At 66.0% G+C, this 22,154-nt stretch overlaps 5 protein-coding genes and 1 pseudogene across 18 annotated transcripts; 4 read left to right on the top strand and 2 right to left on the bottom strand.

Moving 5' to 3' along the window:
• The first annotated feature begins 278 nt into the window (after positions 1–278).
• FBXL16 (F-box and leucine rich repeat protein 16) lies at positions 279–9,106 on the top strand. Of its 2 annotated transcripts, none has more exons than XM_056135195.1 (6): positions 279–475; positions 3,769–4,409; positions 5,970–6,478; positions 6,633–6,717; positions 7,030–7,093; positions 7,478–9,106. In XM_056135195.1, exons 2-6 carry the CDS (start codon positions 3,783–3,785, stop codon positions 7,624–7,626), a joined length of 1,434 nt encoding a protein of 477 aa, XP_055991170.1. In that variant the 5' UTR covers positions 279–475; positions 3,769–3,782; the 3' UTR covers positions 7,627–9,106. The 2 variants fall into 2 exon arrangements, with proteins under 2 accessions (XP_055991170.1, XP_055991169.1); XM_056135194.1 differs by having other exon boundaries at positions 285–470.
• A 1,262-nt stretch (positions 9,107–10,368) lies between these two features.
• WDR24 (WD repeat domain 24) lies at positions 10,369–14,337 on the top strand. Its single transcript, XM_056135063.1, has 9 exons — positions 10,369–10,999; positions 11,292–11,469; positions 11,552–12,224; positions 12,815–12,936; positions 13,015–13,136; positions 13,230–13,334; positions 13,437–13,777; positions 13,859–14,043; positions 14,113–14,337. Exons 1-9 carry the CDS (start codon positions 10,519–10,521, stop codon positions 14,279–14,281), a joined length of 2,376 nt encoding a protein of 791 aa, XP_055991038.1. The 5' UTR covers positions 10,369–10,518; the 3' UTR covers positions 14,282–14,337.
• A 137-nt stretch (positions 14,338–14,474) lies between these two features.
• On the top strand, positions 14,475–16,135 carry JMJD8 (jumonji domain containing 8). 3 transcript variants are annotated; one of them, XM_056135069.1, is made up of 9 exons: positions 14,475–14,612; positions 14,701–14,796; positions 14,885–14,933; positions 15,003–15,099; positions 15,171–15,239; positions 15,324–15,443; positions 15,528–15,595; positions 15,666–15,800; positions 15,885–16,104. In XM_056135069.1, the coding sequence occupies exons 1-9, from the start codon at positions 14,512–14,514 to the stop codon at positions 15,963–15,965; spliced, it is 816 nt and encodes a 271-aa protein (XP_055991044.1). In that variant the 5' UTR covers positions 14,475–14,511; the 3' UTR covers positions 15,966–16,104. The 3 variants fall into 3 exon arrangements, with proteins under 3 accessions (XP_055991044.1, XP_055991042.1, XP_055991043.1); XM_056135067.1 differs by lacking the exon at positions 15,528–15,595 and having other exon boundaries at positions 15,885–16,135; XM_056135068.1 differs by lacking the exons at positions 14,701–14,796; positions 15,528–15,595 and having other exon boundaries at positions 15,885–16,135.
• Positions 15,998–18,102, bottom strand: STUB1 (STIP1 homology and U-box containing protein 1). Of its 3 annotated transcripts, XM_056135065.1 has the most exons (7): positions 17,819–18,099; positions 17,312–17,510; positions 17,057–17,222; positions 16,802–16,889; positions 16,641–16,697; positions 16,435–16,551; positions 15,998–16,365 (listed from the first exon to the last, which is right to left on the bottom strand). In XM_056135065.1, exons 1-7 carry the CDS (start codon positions 17,975–17,977, stop codon positions 16,240–16,242), a joined length of 912 nt encoding a protein of 303 aa, XP_055991040.1. In that variant the 5' UTR covers positions 17,978–18,099; the 3' UTR covers positions 15,998–16,239. The 3 variants fall into 3 exon arrangements, with proteins under 3 accessions (XP_055991040.1, XP_055991041.1, XP_055991039.1); XM_056135066.1 differs by having other exon boundaries at positions 15,998–16,551; positions 17,312–17,363; positions 17,819–18,102; XM_056135064.1 differs by having other exon boundaries at positions 15,998–16,551.
• A 208-nt stretch (positions 18,103–18,310) lies between these two features.
• Positions 18,311–19,541, top strand: LOC130042852 (uncharacterized; annotated as a pseudogene).
• Positions 19,542–19,630: 89 nt separating this feature from the next.
• Positions 19,631–22,032, bottom strand: RHBDL1 (rhomboid like 1). Of its 9 annotated transcripts, none has more exons than XM_056135139.1 (8): positions 21,872–22,030; positions 21,350–21,508; positions 20,940–21,164; positions 20,718–20,866; positions 20,506–20,618; positions 20,338–20,438; positions 20,204–20,264; positions 19,633–20,131 (listed from the first exon to the last, which is right to left on the bottom strand). In XM_056135139.1, exons 1-8 carry the CDS (start codon positions 21,908–21,910, stop codon positions 19,860–19,862), a joined length of 1,119 nt encoding a protein of 372 aa, XP_055991114.1. In that variant the 5' UTR covers positions 21,911–22,030; the 3' UTR covers positions 19,633–19,859. The 9 variants fall into 9 exon arrangements, with proteins under 9 accessions (XP_055991108.1, XP_055991109.1, XP_055991107.1 ...); XM_056135138.1 differs by having other exon boundaries at positions 19,634–20,131; positions 21,350–21,511; positions 21,872–22,032; XM_056135134.1 differs by having other exon boundaries at positions 19,632–20,131; positions 20,338–20,618; positions 21,350–21,550; positions 21,872–22,032.
• Positions 22,033–22,154: the final 122 nt, after the last annotated feature.

The following is a 22,154-nucleotide window of genomic DNA, read 5'->3' as shown; positions in this document are numbered from 1 at the left end:
CGGCGCGCGGAGGGGCGGGTGCGGGCACGGCGGGCGCGCGCGGGGCGGGGCGGGCGCGGGCGCGCGAGGCGGGCGCCGCGCGCTCTCCGGGCACCCCGGCCCGGGCTCGGCGAGCCCCATTGGCTCGGGCTCGGGCGCGCGCCGGGCGCGGAGGAGCGCGGGGAGGAGGGGAGGGCGCGGGAGGAGGAGGCGCCGCTGGCTCCCTGCAAAGCGGCCTTATTTATCTGGGAGCCGCGGCCTCCCCGAGGGCGCTCGCGCGGCCGATCCTCTCCCGCCGGGAGCGCCGCCCGGGGCGCGGCCGAGGGGCCGGCCGGGCCGGGGCGCGGGGCGCGGGGCGCGGGGCGCGGCCGGGCCCCGCTGGCCAGGCCAGCACCTCGGCCGCCTCCCCGCGTCGCCGGCGCCCATGCAGCGCGCCCCGTGAGCGGAGCCGCCGGCGAGCGGCGGGGCATGAGCCAGGAGCCCGGGCCCAGGTGAGGTGCGCGCGGGCCGGCGGCGGAGGGAGGGAGGGGTGCGATGAGGAGGGGCGGGCGAGGGGTCCGAACTGCGCCGCCGCCCCCGTCCCCGGCGCTTACGTAACCGCCGGGCCGCCAGCGCCCCCAGCCCCTAGCCCGGGCCGCCGGGGGCCGCTCCCCACCCGCCTCGCTCGGTGCCGGGGAGGTAGAGCCCTGAGCCCTTGGCCCGGCTGGTCCGGCTGACCCCCTGCTGCGCTCTCGGCTCCCTGGCCGCCCGGAGACGGGTGTCAGCGCCAGTGGGCTCTTGGCAGACGCTGCCCCGTTCCTTGGGTAGGCTTGCGTGTTCTCCGCAGGGTCAGGGAGAGACTGGCCCTGGCCGGTGCGGGAGGAGGCTGCAGGCCTTGACCAAGGTTGGAGGCCCTTGGACTGGCACCGCTGGGCGGGTTGGCGCCTGGGTTTGCGCGTGGGTGCGTGGAGAGCCCCCCACTCGCTCCTCAGCCCCTCCCGCCCTGGCAGAAGCTTCACCCCTGGAGGGAGCAGATGGCTGAGGCTGCTTGCTTCACCTGCCCCTCCTTCAGGCCTCCTGCAGCCACCCCTGACTGTGCTGGACAGCGCGGTGGGGTCCTCACTTCAGGGCAGAGAGCCCACGGGATGGCAGGGGTCACAGGGAACTGGATAGCAGCACCTGCCCGCAGCCGAGAAGAGTGTGGACATGGGCAGCGCCAGAAACCAGCTGCCCGACTGCCTCCACAACTTGGCCAAACCCTGGTGCCGCTTAGCTGAGGAGTAAAGCTCAGGCATGACCCCCCCCACACCCATTTCTAGGGCACCTCAGAGGGCCTGGGAACAGCCCCGGGGGGGGGGGGGGTCTGACCTGTAGCCCCTGCTCAGCCACCCCTTGTGGGAACACAGACGTCAGCACAGAGGGGCAGAAGGGTGCTCTGAGAGACAGGAGGGGCCCAGGAGGCCCCCAGAGTGGGTCCCAGCCAGACGCCCCCCAAGGGAAGAGGGAGCTTTGCAGCAGCCAGGAGAGTGGGAGGTGAAGGACCTGGGCCCGCCGCCCTGCGAGTCGCAGGTGGGGATGACCCACGGCTGGCACAGCACTTCAGTCTGCTGAGGCCCGAGAGCCTTGTGGAGATGACGCCCTTGGGTTGTAGGGGGCCACCTGCCCCCCAGAACCCTCAGAGCTGGGATGCAGGCCCGCTGCAGCCACACTGTGTCCCAGTGCCAGTCTCCAGTATCACCCCAGCCCCGAGCAGCTCCCACCACCCAACATGGCTTCCTTGGGTTAGCAGAGCCTGAACACCCAGTGCTACCCTGCACACAGAGGTGACACTGAGGGGCTGAGAAGGAGCCCCCACGCTGGGCCACAAGGTCCTCAGGACATGCGGGGGGGGGGCTGCAGGGAGTGAGGGTGGGGACCCTAGCACACCCCTGTCATGCAGGAGGGACACAGCTCCAATCCCAGCATCTTGGTGCAGTGCCATGGTGGGACTCACTCTGGCCCCTCTGTTGCATCAGCCCAGTCCCCAGGACCTCTTGCTCCTGAGTCCGGCCAGTTTGTGCCTCCCACAGGTCCTTCCGGAGCTCACCCAGCCATGGAGCTTTGCAGGCACCTTGGCAATCCCCCCCACACACAGGTGCACTGGCTTTTGTTGCCAACGGTGGGACTGCGCCCCAGCTGCCTCTGGCTGCTCATCTGCTCATGTCCTGGGTGTTCGCTCAGCCTCCCCGGCCCGCAGACAGCCGCCCCCATTCTGCGGGGCAGCCGATGGGCGCTTCACCCCCACGCACACTCTCAGGCCACGCTGGAGCAGTCCAGGCGGGGGATGGAGTCCTGGGCAGGCCTCAGGGGCGGCGCAGCGCGGGACGCAGGGCAGGGGGAGGTCAGGACCTCCTGTTTTTAGCCGGTGAGGACAGGACTGTGGGCATGTGGGAATGTGAGTGCGCTGGTGGGGGAGGGAGCCCCCCCATCCACGTGCTTCCCTGACTCCCGCGCGCCACGTGCGTGCACAGGCCTGGGAGCCAAGTCTGCGCTGCTGAGTTATTTCTCCCCGGGGCCACCCCCGCCGCCTCCGCCCCTGTAGACAAGCGAGGGGGTGGCTTCTCCTCACTCCCCTCCCTGCGCCTGCGTGTGGGGCTCCTCCCTGGGGCTGGGCCGGATGGGACCTTCCCCTCAGCGCCCCAAACCTGCGGAGCAGCGCGCAGGCCGCTGTCCATGGTGCTGGCAGCCGGCGACTGGCGCTGGGCAGCCAGCTGAGCTCGGAGGGCGGGGCGCCCGCAGGCTCTGCGGGAAGGGAGACCCCCTCCCTGTAGGCCCCTGGGAAGAGGTCCCGTCTTTCCCTTGAGGACAGATGTGGGCCTCGTCTGGTGCCCTTCTCCCACGGTACTTTTACATGATGCGGGCAAACCCTGGTTCCAGGCTCCTCCGGTCCCCAGGGCTGCCACGGGCCGAGCCCACAGCCTGCTGGTGGGCCGTGTGGGATGTGGGCTGCTTGGGCCCAGTACTGAGCTGCGGGCAGACTTCTGGGGGAGAGGGTGGCAGGACCAAGGTCCTGGGGAGCTCTCGGGGTTCTTAGGGGTGCTGGGAAGGACAGGCAGGGTGGCTCTGCTGCCCTGGGTTTGGGCTGCTAATGGGGTCCTCCTCGGAGACTTGAGGGTCCTGGTGATGGCCCCTAGGGTGAGGGGGAGCCGTGTGGCCCATGCTGTGAGGCGTCAGTCCAGCGTGCACACACCCGCAGGCGGTGGTGTCTACCTGCCCAGGCCCTGCGGAAGATGGGCAGGGTTGAGGTGCAGGGAGCCAGGGAAGGGCCTCCCAGTCTCAGCACACCCCCTCCAAGGGGCTCCCTCCACCACCAGCTCTGGTTCTACCCTCAATTTTCCTCACTGGCGTGGCCTCAGGCGGTGCCCTCTGATGCCTGGGTGTGGCGGGCAGAGGCGTCTCTGTAGGCAGGGTGGAGGGTGGAGAGGCCACGTGAGCCTGCGGAGCTGGGGATAGGACCTGCCCTTTGCCTGAGTGATGCCCAGGAGCCTCCGGCACCAGCAAAGGTCTCCCCGGGCCCACCTGCCTGGGCAGGACATGGCATTTATGTGGATGTGAGGGCAGCAGAGGGGACATGTCACGGTGCTGGGCATGGAGGAGCCAAGTGGGCACCTGCCTCAAGCTCTGGAGTGTGGCCCTGGCCACTCTTGACCCTGCTCTGGCCCTTGAACAGGAGGCTGGAACTCAGGTAGTTGGGGTGGGGGGACTGAGGGGGCTTCCCGGGAGAGCTCTGGGAGAGGCTGCACTCACCCCCCTCCTGGCCCCTCCCTGCAGAGCAAGTGGGGAAGATGTCCAGCCCCGGCGTTGACGGCGACCCCAAGCCCCCGTGCTTGCCTCGCAACGGCCTGGTGAAGCTGCCCGGCCAGCCCAATGGCATGGGAACGGCTAGTATCACCAAGGGCACGCCGGCCGCCAAGAACCGGCCCTGCCAGCCACCGCCCCCACCCACCCTCCCCCCACCCAACCTGGCTGTCCCATTGCCCCGGGCTGCTCTGGTGGGGGGCCTCCCCCTTGGAGGAGCAGCCTCAGCACCCACCTCTGGGCCCCTGCCAGAGCGGCCGCCACTGGCCACGGATGAGAAGATTCTCAACGGCCTCTTCTGGTACTTCTCGGCCTGTGAGAAGTGTGTGCTGGCCCAGGTGTGCAAGGCCTGGCGTCGCGTGCTTTACCAGCCTAAGTTCTGGGCGGGCCTTACACCCGTGCTGCATGCCAAGGAGCTCTACAATGTGCTGCCGGGCGGGGAGAAGGAGTTCGTCAGCCTGCAGGGCTTCGCGGCGCGTGGCTTCGAGGGCTTCTGCCTGGTGGGCGTCTCAGACCTGGACATCTGTGAATTCATCGATAACTACGCCCTCTCCAAGAAGGGTGTCAAGGCCATGAGCCTCAAGCGCTCCACCATCACGGATGCCGGCCTGGAGGTGCGCCCCGTGCCGGGGGTCAGGGCTGGGTAGAGCAAGTGGTGCATGGGGGCACCGGGGCACCTGAGGAGCAAAGTGACAAGTGTGGTGCCTGTACCCTAAGGGACTCAGGGAATGGGGAGCAGAACTCACTGCAGAACTTGGGGGATGCAGTTCAAAATGAAAGTGTCGGTTCTTTGTTCAAAGGTAATTAGGTTTGACATTCTTAGTATCAAAGTAGGGCACTTGCCTTGCATGCGGCTGATTCAGGTCGATCCTTGGCACCCCATTTGGCCCCCCAAGCCCCCTCAGGAGTGATTCCTGAGCACAGAGCCAGGAGTAAATTCTGAGCATCACTGGATGTGGCCCAAAAGCCAAATAAAACTAAGGGAAGATAGTACAGGCACCTGTTGCCCAAGGCAGACCCTGGCTCAGTCCCTGGTGCCACTTATGGGCCCCTGAGCACAGACCCAGGACTGAGCCCGGGTGTGCCCCTGCTCCACAACGCCTGTCAAAAAAACAGTTTTAAAAAGGCGAGAACTGGGGCTGAAGCAATAGCACAGCGGGTAGGGCATTTGCCTTGCACGTGGCCGACCCGGGTTCGATTCCCAGCATCCCATATGGTCCCCCAAGCACCGCCAGGAGTGATTCCTGAGTGCAGAGCCAGGAGTAACCCCTGAGCATTGGCTGGGTGTGACCCAAAAAGCAAAAAAAAAAAAAAAAGTAAAAAAGTAAAAAAGCGAGAACTTCAGGACAAGTAAGTAGCCCAGCAGTAGGATGCATGCCTTGCATGTCTGGGGCCCTTGGTTGGATTCCTGCCATCTCCACAGAGGAAAGAGACACAGAAGGGACCAGGTGGCTCCAGTGCGCTGCTGGCTGGTCCCGTTTCCCAGGACCTGAGCAGCTCTGAGCTGAGCCTTCATCCTGATTGGCTGGGCATTGCTGCGTGAGCCTGTGGCCTTGATCACAACCTGGGAACCCCCAGATAGGTAGTACAGAAAAGAGCCCTTCAAGATGGAGACTGAATCAATTAGGCAAGGCGCTTCTTTTTTAGGAGTTACGGCTGGCAGTGCTCAGGCCTAGGCCACCCTGGTGGAGGTACCAGGACCAAACCGAGTCTTGCACATGTAGGATGTGTGTACCACCTGAGGCACACCCCCTGCCCGCAGGGCTCCCCATACTCTGGAAGCCAGCCCTGGTGAATGGGGGAACTGGGGCCGGAGCTGTAGTATAACTGGTAAGGCACTTGCCTTGCACATGGCTGATTGGGTTCGATCCCTGACACCCCAGAGGTACCTCAAGCCCCTCCAAGGAGTGATTCCTGAGCATAGCTGGGTGTGGCCTCCACCCCCAAAAGAGGTGGAGGGCAGTGGTTCAGGCTCCGACCACAAGCACTGAACACCAGATCTCAGTGCCACTGACCTGCTACATTTCCACGTGGCCCAGGTGGGACATGCTGTGAAGGGCACCTGTCCAAGCTGAGCTCCATCGAGCTGTGCTGCCACTCAGCTGGCCCTTCCTGCATTTGCAGTGCGGGAGAGGAGCAACACTGATGCTCCTGCCCTCCCTCCTCCCCCACAGGTGATGCTCGAGCAGATGCAGGGCGTGGTGCGCCTAGAGCTCTCGGGCTGCAACGACTTCACTGAGGCGGGGCTGTGGTCCAGCCTGAGTGCGCGCATCACCTCGCTGAGTGTCAGCGACTGCATCAACGTGGCCGACGACGCCATCGCGGCCATCTCCCAGCTGCTGCCCAACCTAGCCGAGCTCAGCCTGCAGGCTTACCACGTGACGGACACGGCCCTGGCCTACTTCACAGCACGCCAGGGCCACAGTACGCACACGCTGCGCTTGCTTTCCTGTTGGGAGATCACCAACCACGGCGTGGTCAACGTGGTGCACAGCCTGCCCAATCTCACTGCGCTCAGCCTGTCGGGCTGCTCCAAGGTCACTGACGACGGTGTCGAGCTGGTGGCCGAGAACCTGCGCAAGCTGCGCAGCCTCGACCTTTCGTGGTGCCCGCGCATCACCGACATGGCGCTCGAGTACGTGGCCTGTGACCTGCACCGTCTGGAGGAGCTGGTGCTGGACAGGTGTGCGGAGGGCGTGGCTGTGGAATGGGAGGGGCGCCTGCAGGTGTGGCAGGGAAGGCCTGCCCGCCAGAGGCACTCCAAGAGAAGGAGACAGGAGGGTCGGAGTTGGGCAAGGGCGTTTGAAGGTAGGCAGCCCCCTCTGTTGAAATTCCAGGTGTGTACGTATCACGGACACTGGCCTCAGCTACTTGTCCACCATGTCGTCCCTCCGCAGCCTCTACCTGCGATGGTGCTGCCAGGTTCGCCCCTCCTTGCCTTGGGAGATTGGGGAGTAGTCGGAGGAGGGGGAGGCGTGGAGGACCCGGTTCAGATGACCCAATCCCATTCAGATCTCCTAAGAGGTCTGGGGTGGACCCTACCCCCCCAACCACACTTTGTGGTCAAAGTTAAGAGGACCGTGCAGGGCGCTCCCTCCCCGCTGCCTTCCGCGCCCTGAGGGCTGAGAAACCCCTTCCTGCCCTTCCAGCTTCAGGCCCCCGGCCTGACCTCAGGGCTCAGGCTCCGCTAGGGAGCGCGCATGCGTAGGTGATTCGCTCCGCCCTCCCGCCCAGGTGCAGGACTTCGGGCTCAAGCACCTCCTGGCCATGAGGAGTTTGCGCCTCTTGTCTCTGGCAGGTGAGACGCCCCCTCAGCCCCCGCCTGAATCGTATTCCTCACTCGTCCCCACCTAGACTGACTCATGTCCGGTAGTTGGAGGGAGCTGGGGAGCAAGTCCCGGCCCTGTAGCGCAGCTCCGAAATATCCGCGCTGCGGGAGACCCCGCCCCCAAGCGACCACGCCCTGGAAGTACTCCTCCATGCGGCCCCGCCCCAAGACCTCAAACCACGCCCCTAGAGGTCACGGCCCCGCCCCGAAGCCATCAAACCCCGCCTCCGGGACCACGCCCCGGGAGGTCACTTCCACCACGCCCGCAGGCCATGCCCACAAACCTGCCCTTCCGTGCGGCCACGCCCCCGAAACCCCTCGGGACGCTCAGCCGTGCTGCTACCCCTGTCGCAGGCTGCCCGCTGCTGACCACCACCGGACTCTCGGGCCTGGTGCAGCTGCAGGAGCTGGAGGAGCTGGAGCTGACCAACTGTCCCGGCGCCACACCCGAGCTGTTCAAGTATTTCTCGCAGCACCTGCCCCACTGCCTCGTCATCGAGTAGCGTGGGGACTCGGCCCCGCCGCAGGAACGCCCCTTACTCCGCGCGGGGTCGCCGGGCGCCGCGGAGCCCCTCCCCCAGCCCCGCGCCCGCCCGGGCAGGAAGGCGGCGGGCGGCGCCCGCCCACGCACGCACGCACTCTCGGGGACTTTGTGCATGCCCCTCGTGCCCGCACTGCACGCCTGCCCCCACCCGCCACCGCCGCCGCCATCTCTCGCCGCCAGCTGCGGGGCCCGCGGCACCCTGACCGCCTTTCCTGCCACACCCTGCCGCCTCCCGCTGTCCCCCCCATCCGGGCAGGGCCCAGGGGGATGGAGGGGGCCGGGCCCCCAGAACACAGGGAGCCGGAGGAAGAGCCTTCACGGGCTTCCCGCATCGTCCACTGCGCAGGCGCCGGGAGCCCTCGGAGGGGCGCGAGGGAAGCGGCCCACAGCCAAAGCCATGACCCACCAGGAGACCCAGCCCCACCCTCACCGTCCCCACCTCGTGCCAGCCAGACCCAAGGAGCCCCCTGTTCCTGGCCGGTGGCCGCCCTGTCTCCACCCGCAGGGCCCGGCCGCACTATGACAGTTGGGGGGGAGAGGGCTGCCAGCGGCTTGGCATAACGCACAGTTGCCCAGCCAGACCCTGGGTGGCACCGCCACACTGGGGGACCGCATCTGCGCAGCCCTCACCTGAGAGCAGTGTTGTGAGACCTGCAGTCAGCAGGGCCCGGCTGCCGGAATTGTCGCCCACCACGTTTGGGGCGGGATGGGCTGCGATCTCACCTTAGTGGCCAGGGCCCCAGCACGCAGAGGAGGCAGGGCTCTTTCTAGCCGCCCCCACCACTCCCCTCCCACCCCAGCGTCCCGAACCTCTGCCAGCCTGTCCAGTCCCAAAGCCCTTGGAAGTCCTGGGGATGCGGGCACGTCTTGGCAGTTGGCTGAGGAAGGGGCTGGGGCCCCTCTCCACCCCAGCCTTGAGCCCCAGGAGATTCAGCACTCACACCCAATCTTGGGACAATTCCCCACCCCACCCCTGGTTGGAAGAGAGGAACCAATTTTCAGAGAGCCTGAGAATGAGAGAGAGCGAGCGAGAGAGAGCGAGCGAACGAGAGAGCAAGATGCTGTTGAGGCAGAAGCAGTTCAACAGCCCAAAGATTTTCCTGCCGAGGAGCGGAGGGTCGGAGGCTCTGGGGCAGGGCAGTCAGGAGGGGTCTCCAGCCGCCTCCTCACACTCCCTGCTGGGGAGCGGCAGCTGACCGTTTGTCCAAAGTATTAATGCAACTGAAGCTGTGATATTTCCAACGACTGTAGGAGGAGAAATTAAGGGGAGAGGAGGAAACAAACCCAACCAACCCCTGACATCATTTTCTTATTGTACATAACGACCTCATTCTCCTGTATATGCGGAAGATATAACCTTATATTTGGTAAGTGTTTCTTGTGCTATTTTATCACGTGACCCGTTTATAAAAATATATATTAAAAAAGTTGTAAAAACATGTGTCTGAGTTATTTTTGGTTACCAACCATGGCTGAGAAGGTGCCCCAGTCTATGATGCTCTCGCGTTCCCCCCATCGAACTTAGAAGCTCTGGTAGCAAACTACAGAGGCTGCAAGGACGTCTCCTCCAGCATGGGGCCAAGGCAGAGTGGTGGAAAGGCACAAGCTTCCGAGTAAATGAGCTCCGTGGGGCCAGGCCATAGGTCTAGTGAGTAGTATGTTTGCCTTGCATGCAGCCAATCTGTTCGATCTCCGGTATCCAGTACAGTTCCTTAAGCCCACCAGAAGTGAGCCAAGAGCTAGTGGTAAGCTTTGAGTACCACTGGATGTGGTCCCAAAATAATACAAAACAAAAAAATGAGTTCCGTGGGTAAGCAAAGGGCTCCCAGCTATGAAGGCTTTGGTTAGAAACAAGGGGCCCCAAACGATAGCACAGCAGTGGGTTTGCCTTGCAGGGGCCAATTCAACTTCAAGCCTTGGCATTCCATATGATCCCGGGGCGGGGGAGGTGGGGGTGGGCTTACCAGGGCTGATCCCAGTGCAAAACAGCTAGGAGTAACCCCTGAGGGGACGACATATCCCAAGGATAGGGAGGAGGTGGGTTCCCAGAGTAGGCTGGGTGTGGTCCAAATGCCAAAAGGAAGTTAATCCAAATCATAATTTTTTGGGGGAGGGGGCACATGCTCGTGCGTCACTGTACTGTACTCATGCATCACTCCTGGTGGTGCTGAGCAGGGGACCTAACTCGGGTTGGCCGCACGAGTTGGTCGCACGAGTGCCTAATTTCTGGTGTATTTCCCTTTCACTGTCTGGGACAGACATTAGCGCCGGTGGTACCATCCCACACTGCAGATCTGGCACTTCCCCAACTCGGTCAGCATGATCCTCGTGGCGGTGCCGTTTGTGACCCCCGGTCATGCTGCGACAAGTCTCTGCCACAACTAAGGCAGCACGCCGGGGCCAGGTCTGGCGGGCTGGCCGGGAAGGGGCACCGCGGGACACCGCTGGGGCCGGGCCCTGGGGGCCACGGAAGGGCACGGAGTCGTAAGGGAGAGCGCCGCAAAGACCGACGGGCGGAACTTCTGTGCGGCTCAACGCCGCTTCCGGCGGGGGCCGGCAGGAGCGGGGCCGCTTCCGGCGGGGACCGGAAAGAGCGGGGCCGCTTCCGGCGCGGCGCCGCTGTGGGCTCGGCCGGGCGGCGGCAGCGTTACCTTCCCCGGGCTCCCCGGCCGCAGTGCCCAGCGTGTAGGCGGCGGGCACCGGAGTCTCCGGGCGCCGGGCAGGGAGGACCTTCCCCGCTTCAGGCATGGGCGCCACCCAGCCCCTGGCTGCCCTGGCCGACCCGGCGGCAGTCGCACGAACCGCCCAGGCCCGCGTGTGTCACTGACCTGTGCCCAGCGGCTGGGCAGCCATGGAGAAGATGTCCCGGGTGAGCACGGCCCTCGGGGGCAGCACGCTGACGGGCCGCACCATGCACTGCCACCTGGACGCCCCGGCCAACGCCATCAGCGTGTGCCGGGATGCGGCCCAGGTGGTGGTGGCCGGCCGCAGCATCTTCAAGATCTACGCCATCGAGGAGGGGCAGTTTGTGGAGAAGCTGAACCTGCGCGTGGGCCGCAAGCCTTCCCTCAACCTCAGCTGCGCCGACGTGGTCTGGCACCAGATTGACGAGAACCTGCTCGCCACGGCGGCCACCAATGGCGTGGTGGTCACCTGGAACCTGGGCCGGCCCTCCCGCAACAAGCAGGAGCAGCTGTTCACCGAGCACAAGCGCACAGTGAACAAAGTCTGCTTCCATCCCACCGAGGCGCACGTGCTGCTCAGCGGCTCCCAGGACGGCTTCATGAAGTGCTTCGACCTCCGCAGGAAGGACTCGGTGAGCACCTTCTCAGGTGGGTGAAGGCAGATGACCTTCTGCTGCCCGGACGGAGCCCCCCGGGCCTGGGATGGGGGTTCGGGCAGGCTCCCTAGGTAGGCAGGGACCCTCCCGGCCGCCTCCTCGCCTGAGCAGATGCCCTCACTCAAGGGGAAGGGGTTGGGAAGAAGCTGGAGCCCCCCTGCACGTGCCTCCAGGAGATGGGGCACTCGCCGAGTGGCCCAGCCTCTGTCCATGGTGGGGCTTCTCCATGCTGCTGGGGCTTGCCCACTGGACCCCAGCTTTCTCCACACCGGTGTCCCGGGCAGGCCAGTCCGAGAGCGTGCGGGACGTGCAATTCAGCCTTCGTGACTACTTCACCTTTGCCTCGACCTTCGAGAACGGCAACGTGCAGCTGTGGGACATCCGGCGGCCCGACCGCTGTGAGCGCATGTTCACAGCGCACAACGGGCCTGTCTTCTGCTGCGACTGGCACCCAGAGGACAGGTGTGGGTGTGCGGGGCTGCGGGCTGTGGGCGGGGTCCTGGGAGAGCCCGAGCCCCCGCACTCAGGAGCGGCCCTTCCACAGGGGCTGGCTGGCCACAGGCGGGCGTGACAAGATGGTGAAGGTCTGGGATATGACCACGCACCGTGCCAAGGAGGTGCACTGTGTGCAGACCATCGCCTCAGTAGCCCGAGTCAAGTGGAGGCCTGAGTGCCGCCACCATTTGGCCACGTGCTCCATGATGGTGGACCACAACATCTACGTGTGGGACGTGCGTCGGCCCTTTGTGCCCGCTGCCATGTTTGAGGAGCACCGTGATGTGACCACGGGCATTGCCTGGCGCCATCCGCACGATCCTTCCTTCCTACTCTCTGGCTCCAAGGACAGCACCCTGTGCCAGCACCTCTTCCGTGATGCCAGCCAGCCTGTGGAGCGTGCCAACCCAGAGGGCCTCTGCTACGGCCTTTTTGGGGACCTGGCATTTGCCGCCAAGGAGAGTCTTGTGGCAGCTGAGTCAGGGCGTAAACCCTTTGCTGGTGACCGACGCCACCCCATCTTCTTCAAGCGCAAGCCAGATCCTGCCGAGCCCTTCTCGGGCCTGGCCTCCAGTGCCCTGAGCGTGTTTGAGATGGAGCCGGGCAGCGGCAGCATGAGCTGGTTTGTGGACACGGCAGAGCGGTATGCCCTGGCTGGCCGGCCGCTGGCTGAGCTCTGTGATCACAATGCTAAGGTGGCTCGGGAGCTGGGTCGCAATCAGGTGGGTGGGCCTGGGGCAGAAGGTACCTCTGGCGCCTGCTCCCTGCCCCTGCCCTGGAGTCACTGTTCAGCCCTGACCACTGCCACCACCCACCCTCTGCTCAGTAGCTGAACATGCCTGGAGCTACCGTGGTGCTCCTGTTTGTTCCAAGATCTCACACAGTGTCCAGCCCTGCAGACCTTCCCGTGACCCTGCCCACTGCTGTATGACCGCATTCTACTCTACTTCCTCTTGTGCTGCGGGACTCAGCTGGGATCTTATTTTTCCCATGGGTCTTGGTTTCCCCACTCTGGACAAGTCAGGACATTGGTGGTTTTTTCCTATTTTGGGGTTTTACCTGGTGGTGCCTTTGGCTACTCCCAGCTTTGTGCTCAGGGGTGGCTTCGGATGGTGCTCAAGGGACTCAAGGTTCCAGTGATCCAATTGCCCAGCCTTCCACAGCAAAGCTCAGGTCCTTGAACCCTCTCTGGGTCTCTGAGGCCCCCAGATTGGGACACTGGGTCTCTGGTCAGCTGAAAGCTGAAGATCCATGTGTCCATCTGGTGGAGGGGCCTGTCTGGCACCCCAGAGTGAACAGTGTCTGCCCATAGGTAGCACAGACATGGACCATGCTGCGAATCATCTACTGTAGCCCAGGACTGGTGCCCACCACCAACCTCAACCACAGCGTGGGCAAAGGCAGCTCCTGTGGTGGCTTGTCACTTATGAACAGGTAGGCACCAGGGGTGGGTCCTCGAAGACAGGTGCGGCAGGGCAGTGACTACCTACCCACTGGCTCTCCCGTCCCCAGCTTCACCCTGAAGGATATTACCCCAGGGCTAGGCAGTGAGACCCGGCTGGACCGCAGCAAGGGGGATGCTCGGAGTGACACGGTGCTGCTCGATGCCTCGGCCACACTTGTCACCAACGAGGGTAGGAGACGGGCATGAACTATGGGTGCAGCAGGGTGGGGCACATAGCAGGCCCCCCCCCCCCCCCTTAGAATATCACCTCCCTGCCGGGCAGACAACGAGGAGACTGAGGGCAGCGATGTGCCTGCTGACTACCTGCTGGGGGATGCCGAGGGCGAGGATGATGAGCTGTACCTTCTGGATCCGGAACACGCCCACCGTGAGTAGCTTCGGGGCGGGTGTGTGGGCAGGCCGGTGGGCGTGGCAGGGTGGGCCTGGGGCAGAGGCGCCCCAGTCCCTGAGCCCTAGAGGCCCCTCGCAGCCGAGGAGCCCGAGTACGTGCTGCCACAGGAAGCCTTTCCGCTGCGTCACGAGATCGTGGACACACCCCCTGGGCCCGAGCACCTGCAGGACAAGGCTGACTCGCCCCATGTGAGCGGCAGCGAGGCGGAGGCAGCCTCCCTGCCCCCAGTGGACTCCTCCTTCTCCCTCATCTCCGTGTCACATGCGCTGCACGACAGCCGGCTGCCCTCCGACTTCTTCAGCGCCCTAGTGTGCGACATGCTGCGCTTCTACGCCGAGCAGGGGGACGTGCAGATGGCTGTGTCTGTGCTCATCGTGCTGGGCGAGCGGGTACGCAGAGACATAGACGAGCAGACCCAGGTAGGGGCTCGTGTTGGCCGGGGTGCCTCTGTCCCCGTGCAGGACGACCCGAGCCCACCTCTGGCCCCTCGTCTCCTGCAGGAACACTGGTACACGTCCTACATCGACCTGCTGCAGCGCTTCTGCCTCTGGAACGTGTCCAATGAGGTGGTCAAGCTTAGCACCAGCCGCGCCGTCAGCTGCCTCAACCAGGCTTCCACCACACTGCACGTGAACTGCAGTCACTGCAAGCGGCCCATGAGCAGTCGCGGCTGGGTCTGCGACAGGTGAGGTCCCGGGGCAATGCCGGGGTGGGGGCGGCAGGGAGCATCCTCTGAGCGTCCTCTTGCCCCCAGGTGCCATCGCTGTGCCAGCATGTGTGCCGTCTGCCACCACGTGGTGAAGGGGCTGTTCGTGTGGTGCCAAGGCTGCAGTCACGGCGGCCACCTGCAGCACATCATGAAGTGGCTGGAGGGCAGCTCGCACTGCCCCGCGGGCTGTGGCCATCTGTGCGAGTACTCATGACGGCCGTCGCCAGAGGGCGGGCCTGACGAACCCAATAAAGACGCGGGAGCACTGTCTCTGTCATCCTGTCTGCAGTGCGCCGGCGGCTCGGAGGCGGGCGTCAGTGTCGCCGGGGCAACGGGCGGCCGCCTCGCCCCGCCCCCGGAAGTGCGTCGCCTTGGGGGCGGGTCCGGGGTTGCTTCCGGAGCGGGCCGGCCGGCCGTCGCCCAGACGACGGAGCTCGGGGGCCAATGGCGGGGTGCGGGGCGCGCAGGGTGCTCCTGGCGGCGGCGCTCTGCGCGCTGGCACCGGCAGCGCGGCCCGACGCGGGGCCGGCGGGCGACGGCGGGTGGTGAGCGGGCGGGCGCGGGCGCCGGGCGGGCGGCGGGCGGCGGCTGAGCGCTGCGCGCGCGGGTGGGCGCTGAATGCTGTGCTCGCAGGCGCTGGCGCGGGTCGGCGGCGGCGGCCGTGCCCGAGGAGCGGCGCTGCACGGTGGAGCGGCGGCTCGACCTCACCTATGCCGAGTTCGCACAGCGGTACGTGTCCCCCGCCACGCCGTCCCGCGCCGACCTCCGTGCCCCTCCGGCGCCCGCCGTGACTCCGCCCTTCCTTCCTTCCTCCCAGCTACGCCTTCTCCAGACCCGTCATCCTGGCCGGGCGCGTGGACAACTCGGTGAGTGCGCGCGCCCGGGTCCCCGCCGGCGCCCTGGCCCCGGCCTAACCGACCGCCCGCCCCTCGCAGAGGTTCCGGGCCCTGTGCTCCCGTGAGAGGCTGCTGGCCTCGTTCGGAGACCGCGTCGTCCGGCTCAGCACGGCCAACACCTACTCCTATCGCAAAGGTGAGCATCCAGTCGGCTATGCCAGCTGCCAGCAGCTGGCGCGGCCGGTCCTCACCGCCTCTCCTTTGCAGTGGACCTACCCTTCCAGGAGTATGTGGAGCACCTGCTGCGACCCCAGGACCCCACCTCTCTGGGCAATGGTGAGTGGGCTGGCATGTCTGCCGGATGGGATGCTTGAGGCCAGCGGTGAGCCCTTGCACACACGGCTGCACTCTCTGCCACAGACACCCTGTACTTTTTCGGGGACAACAACTTCACCGAGTGGGCGTCGCTCTTTCAGCACTACTCCCCGCCCCCTTTCGGCCTGCTTGGCACTACTCCTGCTCACAGCTTCGGGATTGCTGGTGAGAACCTCCAGGAGCGGGGCGCCTGTAGTTGAGGGGAAATGCCAGGTGGGCTGGTCAGCAGCTGCCTCTAACTGCCCACAGGTGCTGGTTCTGGGGTGCCCTTCCACTGGCACGGGCCTGGGTTCTCAGAGGTCATCTATGGCCGCAAGGTAAGCACGGGCCTGGGGGGCTGGAGCTACAGAATGATGGCTACAGCAGTGACACTGCACTCATTTCCAGCGCTGGTTCCTGTACCCCCCGGAGAAGACACCCGAGTTCCATCCCAACAAGACCACGCTGGCCTGGCTCCAGGATACATACCCGGCCTTGGCACCATCACAGCGGCCCTTGGAGTGCACCATCCGGCCAGGGGAGGTCAGTGGCCGGCCAGAGGGGGCCGAGCTGAGCTGGGCAAAGAATTCACAACTAATCCTGCATCCCCACCCCATGCCCTGGCAGGTGCTGTACTTCCCTGGCCGATGGTGGCATGCCACCCTCAACCTGGACACCACCGTCTTCATGTCTACGTTCCTCAGTTAGCCACCAAGTGGGCAGGCACACACCACACATGCCCCATTGCGTCACAGGTTTATTACAGGGACAGTGAAGGCAGCAGTGGACCTCAGCCCAGCCCACTCTTGCCTGCTGTCTCCTACCCAGTAGGGGGACAGGGCAGGCTGTGGCCCAGAAAGCAGAACAAATTAGGATGAAGTTGGGGACAGGGTAGGGGTATGGGGACACAAACTATGTACAGGGGCTGGAGCCCAGGCTAGGCCTGGCCCGAGAGGGAGCTGGGCCCTCGCACCCGCCCACCTCAGTAGTCCTCCACCCAGCCGTTCTCGGAGATGAAGGCGTCGATGACCTCCTTCATGGCCAGGTTAGGGATGAGCTGTTCCTGGGTCAGGGGGCTCCGGGTCACAGGGTCAAAGTGGCCCACACGCTGCAGTGACAACAGGATGAGAATCCATTCAGTGGGGACAGGCCCTGCTGTCCACCCTGGGGGCCTCACCTGCAGGTGCTCCTCAATGTCTTTGCGGTCATAGGTGATGCCGCTGGGCGTGATGCATGGCTCCCTCATCAGCTCAAAGCTGATCTTGCCGCAAAGGTAGTCAGGGATATCTCGCTTCTGAAGTACAAGGTGTGGTCAGGGAGAGGGCCAAGGGAGAGTGGGGACAGGGATGTGGGGATGCCCTCCACCTCCCCCTCCCAGCTCACCTTTCTCTTCTCGTCCACCTGGGAGAAAAGTTCGTCCATGTCTGCCAGGTACCTGTCCTGTGAAGAACCAAGGAGCCATGTGGGCCAGACACCCTGTGCCACCCCCAGGCTCACGCACCTGCACACACATAAACCCAAAAAGCAAGCTGGAGAGCCCTCACATGCTTGGCCTCGATGCCAGCCTGCTGGGCCCGGACATGACCATCATCCTCGTCCCCTTCAAGGCTTCGCTGGCATTCTTCCAACTCCCTGTGGGTATAGGGGAACTGTTTAGAGACATGACTGTGCCCTATCCTCAGGCTTACTCAGGGCTCCCTCCCTTCTCCTTCAGTGTAGGCCTCCAATAAACATTTGTGCTAGTTACTCGAGTTCAACCGATTGGGTGACTGAGGGGGAGCCGCGGCCCTCCAGCCCACCTCTCACGCTCAGCCATGATAAGGCGCGTGAGGTAGGCATGCAACTCATTCTCCTGGTGAATGCGTCGTTCCTCGATGCTGTTCCATCGTTTCTTCTTGGCAATGCGCAGAGCACTGGGGATATCATCCCCAAAGTTGAGTCGCTGCTCCTTGGCCAGATTGTAAGCTGCATGCGGGAACGGAGGCTGCGGGTCACCCTCCGGCCCGGCCTGCCCTCCCAGCCCTCGGCAAGCCCCAGCAGCCGCGCAGTCCCACCTCGTTGCAGATTGGCGATGGCTTCGTCGTAGCTCTCCATCTCCAGCTGGCACTGCCCCAGAAAGAAGTGCGCCTTCACCGACTGCCCGTCCAGCTCTAGGGCGCGCCGGCAGTCGGCCAGCGCCTGCTCGTGCTGCTGCATCTTCAGGTAGCAGAGTGCCCGGTTGGTGTAGTACACGGCCACCAGCGGGTTCCGGGTCTGCGGACCGAGCCAGGCCCGCCCCTGTGAGGGTGCGAGCTCCCGGCTCCCCCAGCCCCGCTTGGCTCCCAGGGCCCACACCGGGGAACTCGGAGTTTCGTGGCTACGGAAAGCCCTTGCCGGGTACCGGAGTGGTGACGACCTGAGCCCTCACGCTTGGCCCCAGATGAATCTGCCAGGCGATTCCCCGGGCCTGCGGCGACCCCCGGTCTCGGCCCCCTGCGGGTCCCGGCCAACCCGAAGCACCGACCCCCAACAGTCCTCGCGGCCAGCACCGGGGGCCCCGGCCCGGACGCGGGCACACTCACGATGGCGCGGCCGTAGCAGGCCGCCGCCTCCGGGTACTTGCGGCCCACGAAGAGCCGGTTGCCCTGCTCCTTGAGCTCCTGCGCGCTCGGGCTCTTGTCGGGGCTGCCGCCGCCGGCGCTCGGCCGCGCGCCGCCCTCTTTCTCCTCCTTGCCCTTCATAGCGCCGCGCGGCACGGCCGGGGCTCCGTTCCCAGGCTTCGCGCCCGCAGCCCCAGCCCGAGCCCACGACCCGCTGGGACCCGGCCCCGCGATCCGCCAGCGGAACTTCCGGCCGCGCGGGTGGGCTGGGCCAGCGGAGCCGCGCGTGCGCAGGACGCGCGACGGGGCGGGGCCGGCTGCGCGCGCAGGACGGGCAGCCTCCACCCGAGCGACTGGGCGCGCGTTCGCGGCGCTGGTCCGCACGGGTCAGACCTACCCCGCGCACGCACGCACGCCCGCGCCCGCACGCACGCAGACCACACACACACACACACACGCCCGCGCCCGCGCACACACCCGCCTTCAGCTGAAAGCTCGTTTCGCGGAAGCCCGCCTTCGCGAAGCCCCGCCCCGCGCGCGAGCGTGGCTTCGGCCGGCATGCTGTGGGACTATGAAGACCCAGGTCGCTGGGCCGCCACCCTGGCACGCTACGGGGAGGTGCTGCGGGCGCGCGCGGGCCCGCACGGGCCTCTGGAAGCGCTGGACCAGTGGTAGGGTGACATGACATGGGACCGGTAGGGAGGGCGCCCCGGGGCCCGGACTCCCCGTCACGGCCCGCCCCGTAGGTACCGAGGAGTTACCCGCAGCCATTCAGGGCCGAGCAGAGAAGCACGTGACACAACCCGAGCTAGAGCGGCTGCTGGCCTGGAAGCTGGCGGTGAAGGGCGTCCCCGGGCCGGCCGGAGCCTCGGCGGGGCGGGGCCTCTTGGGTGGAGGCGGGGCCTGCGGACACGGAGGCGGGACTTCTCCTGGGGCGGGGCCCGCGCAGACAGCCTCCTTCCTGTGGTGGGCGGGGGCACCTGTCCGAGTTCCAGGCCCTTGAGCTGAGCCCACTACTGCTCTGGGTGGCCACAGAAGGGCCGCTTCCGGCCGCGCCTGCAGCAGCTGGTCCGCAACAACACCCCAGAGCTCGTGGTGCGGCGCCCCGCGGCCGCCTTCCATCTCATGCCAGACGTTCCGGCGGCAGTCACGGAGCTGTGTGCTCCGGGGCGTGGGCCCGGCCACGGCCTCCGGGATGTCTCAGAGTTGAGCGGGGTCACGGGCCAGGACCTGCTCGCGTCCACCGTGTTAAGGACCGGTGTCGGCGGGCCGCGCGGTCTGGGCGATGCGCCGGGTAGGGCAGTGCCCTGTCTCGGCCCTTCTTCCTTAGCTGTCCTGGCTGCTGGCGCCCCAGAGGTGGCCGCCTTCATGTGTGACGAGGCGGTGACAGCAGTGCCCGGGCTGCCCGCCCTGCGCTACACGCTTAAGTGCCACTTGCTGTACCTGGGCAAGATGCAGGAGCGCGCCGCAGCCCTGAGCCGAGGTGAGGCGCAATGGAGGGCAGGAGCAGCGAGCAGCCCACAGGAGCGGCCAGAGCTGAGCTTGTGACCTTCCCCTGCCAGGGAGCGCCTCGGGGCGTTGGACCCCGCAGAAGCTGGAGCGCGCTGTGGGCCGCAAGCTGTGCCCTGACCTGCTGCCCAACCTCAGCCCCTGCCCAGCCCACGGGGACCCAGATAGCGGCTGTGTGGCAGAAGCCACTCAATAAACGTCTCACAGGCTGCTCTGCCTCACGCTGCATGAACAAGGGCCGCGTGTGGGGCCAGGCACACCCCTGAAGTCCTGCTACCGCCGTCTCACTGTGCAAAATATTTATTCGTTCTCCAAAAAGGCTCAGACTGCAGGTCCTGGCTGGGAGGCCCAGCAGTCTGCTCTGGGGTCACCCGTGGGTACCTTAGCTGCTGGCCCTGGAGTCCCGGGGCTGGTATAAGGCTTGGCCCGAGGGGCATGTGCCCCGAGCAGGGAGTGGCGGCACCCCAGGGCAGACATGCAAGCTCGCCTCAGATGTGTGGCTCCAGGGAGCACATCAGGGCGGCGGGGGGGTGTGGGCGCCCAGCAGGTCGTAGGCAAAGATGTTCCAGAAGATGGCGAAGAGCAGAAAGGTGCTGTAGGCCAACAGCACCACCCACCAGCCGCACTGGTCCCGCAGGCGCTCCTCGTAGCTGCGCAGGATGGTCAGGCCCATGCTCACGCCCACCACGGCACCCGCCAGGTGCGCCATGAAGCTGGGCTGAGGGCCCGAGGCGGGCAGGGGAGGGGAGAAGCGGAGCCACACGGCCCGGCCCACCTCCGAGCTCACTGCAGAGGGAGAAGGCAGGTGGGAGGGGCCGTGGTCCAGGCCAAGCCCTCCCTCCCCCAGCCCTGACTTACTGCACACCAGAGCCAGCACCATCCGCAGCAACTTGTAGGGGCAGCGCATCCCAGCCCAGTTCTGGAGTGCAGGACGTACCGTGAGAAGGCAGGCCCGGCAGCCATCCCCACCCCAGCCAGGGCGGCCCCATTACCATGACGACGTTGGCCAGGTGTGCAGAGCAGAGCGCGTAGACTCCTCCTGAGCCCCCCACCACAGGGGCCCGCATATCGGTGATGGAGACCGTCAGGGAGCCTGTGAACAAGAGGAGCCGTGAGGGCTGGGCCAGCTGGGGAGGGGCCGGGCACCCGCGCTCCCTCACCTGCCAGCACGCCGGCCAGGTAGAGCAGGCTGATGCGGAGCAGCCCGTGCACCATCTCCAGCGGCACCCCGATCATCAGCTGCAGGAGCGCGTTGAAGCCCAGCTGCTCCAGCCTGGCCACGCGGGACACACCAGGCAGAGCCAGGAGGGAGGTCAGCCAGCCCCCCCCGCCCCCCTCTGCCACGAGGGCCACACGAGCCTTGTTCACTCACCCCACGTGCATGAACATGTAGGTGAGGAAGCGCCAAGCCCGCGCACGGTGGCTGGGGTGGTACACGAGGGGGCTTTTCATGTACTCTGGATGGTAGGTCTGCAGCACCCACTTGTTGAGGCGAGCTCCATAGCACAGGAACACGATGATCTGGGGGACAGGGCTGTTAACGTCTGGCAGGCCGGGGCACAGCTGGCTGCGGCCGGGCAGGTAGGCAGCCCACCTGGGCGAGAGTGACGGATGCCATGAAGACTGGGGGCGGGCAGCTGCGTTGCCGGTAGAAGTACCAATGGCGGTCCACTTCTCGGGGCAGGATCTCATAGGCCACGTAGCGCACGAAGCGCTTGTAAACCCCCAGGCCTGGCTCATCCAGCAGCCCATCCTGTGGCAGTGCCCGCTGCCCATTGGCGATGGCACGTTTGAAGCTGCTGGAGCGCTTGCTGCTGATCTGAGATGGGCACAGTCCTTCTTGGGTCCTGTCTGCCAGGCTGCCCACTCCACAGGGTTTGGCCCCGTTGGTCTCACCCCCGTGGGGAGGGAAGGTGCCCACCTGCCCAGCCCACTTCAGCCAGAGCACCAGGCAGCCAGCCAAGGCCTGGGCCCTGCCCCTGCTGCCCGCCCCATGCCACTGACCAAGTCCACCAGCTCTTGGTAGCAGATCTGGCCCCGCTCGTTGCTCTGGGCCAGGGCCACCAGCATGTCCAGCTTGGCTGGGTCCAGAGGCAGCTCATGGCTGTGCACTAGGCCAGTGAAGGTGTCCGCGCCGATGAAGCCCGTATTCTCAGGGTCCAGCTGCTGAGGTAGGGAGGCCGCCAGCCAGGGCTGAGGGCGGGCCTGGACCCCCAGCCTCAGGGCTGGGCCGGCCAGGAGAGGGAAGACTCCAGCCCTGCTGTACCGCATGTCCCAGGAGCAGCTGGCAGCTGAACCCAGGGCCTGTAGAGCCTCAGCACTCCAGGGACCTCCCTGCCTATCCCCCCACCCTGCCTGAAAGATGGGGCCAAGGGCTGAGACCGTACCCTCCCTCCGCAGTACCCCCACCAGGTTCCCGTGGTTCAGGGAGGGAACAGCCAGGGGGGAGCGGGGACGGGGCAGGGCTCTCGGGAGCCCCGTCACCCCCCTCCCCCGAGGCAGAGGCCCCCCCCCCCCCCCACGCACCTGCTCCTGGATAAGCTGCAGCAGGGAGCTCCTGTCCATAGGGCCGGGCCGGGGGCCGGGGTCGGCGGCCGCGGCCGGGAGGGGCTGCTCTGCGGAAGATCCGCTCCGCCCCGCTCGCCGCCGCGTCAGCGCGCGGCCCGCCCGCCTCCCGCACACGCCGCCGCGCGCGCCCGCACGGGGACGCGCTCCCAGCGCGCCGCCCCCCGCCGCAGCTGCAGCGCCCCGGGCCGGACCCCGCAGCCGGCCCCCGCCACGGCTCCCCTGGGGCGTCCGCCTGCAGTCC

This window comes from Sorex fumeus, unplaced genomic scaffold (genome assembly GCF_029834395.1).
Source record: "Sorex fumeus unplaced genomic scaffold, SorFum_2.1 ptg000110l, whole genome shotgun sequence".
Classification (NCBI taxonomy): Eukaryota; Metazoa; Chordata; class Mammalia; order Eulipotyphla; family Soricidae; genus Sorex; species Sorex fumeus.
The sequence above is the reverse complement of the archived record's forward strand: the minus strand, read 5'-3'. Positions and strand labels throughout refer to the sequence as shown.

Bases quoted from the DNA above. Each gene is read 5' to 3' on its own strand.
- FBXL16 (XM_056135195.1), top strand. From the start codon at position 3,783: ATGTCCAGCCCCGGCGTTGACGGCGACCCCAAGCCCCCGTGCTTGCCT. The intron at 6,479-6,632 runs GTGTGCGGAGGG...TTGAAATTCCAG, and splicing joins GAGGAGCTGGTGCTGGACAG to GTGTGTACGTATCACGGACA. The intron at 7,094-7,477 runs GTGAGACGCCCC...CCCCTGTCGCAG, and splicing joins GCGCCTCTTGTCTCTGGCAG to GCTGCCCGCTGCTGACCACC.
- WDR24 (XM_056135063.1), top strand. From the start codon at position 10,519: ATGGAGAAGATGTCCCGGGTGAGCACGGCCCTCGGGGGCAGCACGCTG. The intron at 11,470-11,551 runs GTGTGGGTGTGC...GCCCTTCCACAG, and splicing joins GACTGGCACCCAGAGGACAG to GGGCTGGCTGGCCACAGGCG. The intron at 14,044-14,112 runs GTGAGGTCCCGG...TCTTGCCCCCAG, and splicing joins CGCGGCTGGGTCTGCGACAG to GTGCCATCGCTGTGCCAGCA.
- JMJD8 (XM_056135067.1), top strand. From the start codon at position 14,512: ATGGCGGGGTGCGGGGCGCGCAGGGTGCTCCTGGCGGCGGCGCTCTGC. The intron at 14,613-14,700 runs GTGAGCGGGCGG...CTGTGCTCGCAG, and splicing joins CCGGCGGGCGACGGCGGGTG to GCGCTGGCGCGGGTCGGCGG. The intron at 15,444-15,665 runs GTGAGAACCTCC...ACTCATTTCCAG, and splicing joins TCACAGCTTCGGGATTGCTG to CGCTGGTTCCTGTACCCCCC.
- STUB1 (XM_056135064.1), bottom strand. From the start codon at position 17,977: ATGAAGGGCAAGGAGGAGAAAGAGGGCGGCGCGCGGCCGAGCGCCGGC. The intron at 16,890-17,056 runs GTGGGCTGGAGG...CTATACCCACAG, and splicing joins ATCATGGCTGAGCGTGAGAG to GGAGTTGGAAGAATGCCAGC. The intron at 16,698-16,801 runs GTGAGGGCTCTC...GGTTCTTCACAG, and splicing joins CTGGCATCGAGGCCAAGCAT to GACAGGTACCTGGCAGACAT.
- RHBDL1 (XM_056135132.1), bottom strand. From the start codon at position 21,616: ATGCGGTACAGCAGGGCTGGAGTCTTCCCTCTCCTGGCCGGCCCAGCC. The intron at 20,867-20,939 runs GTGGGCTGCCTA...CCTGTCCCCCAG, and splicing joins CATCCGTCACTCTCGCCCAG to ATCATCGTGTTCCTGTGCTA. The intron at 20,619-20,717 runs GTGAGTGAACAA...CCGCGTGGCCAG, and splicing joins TACATGTTCATGCACGTGGG to GCTGGAGCAGCTGGGCTTCA.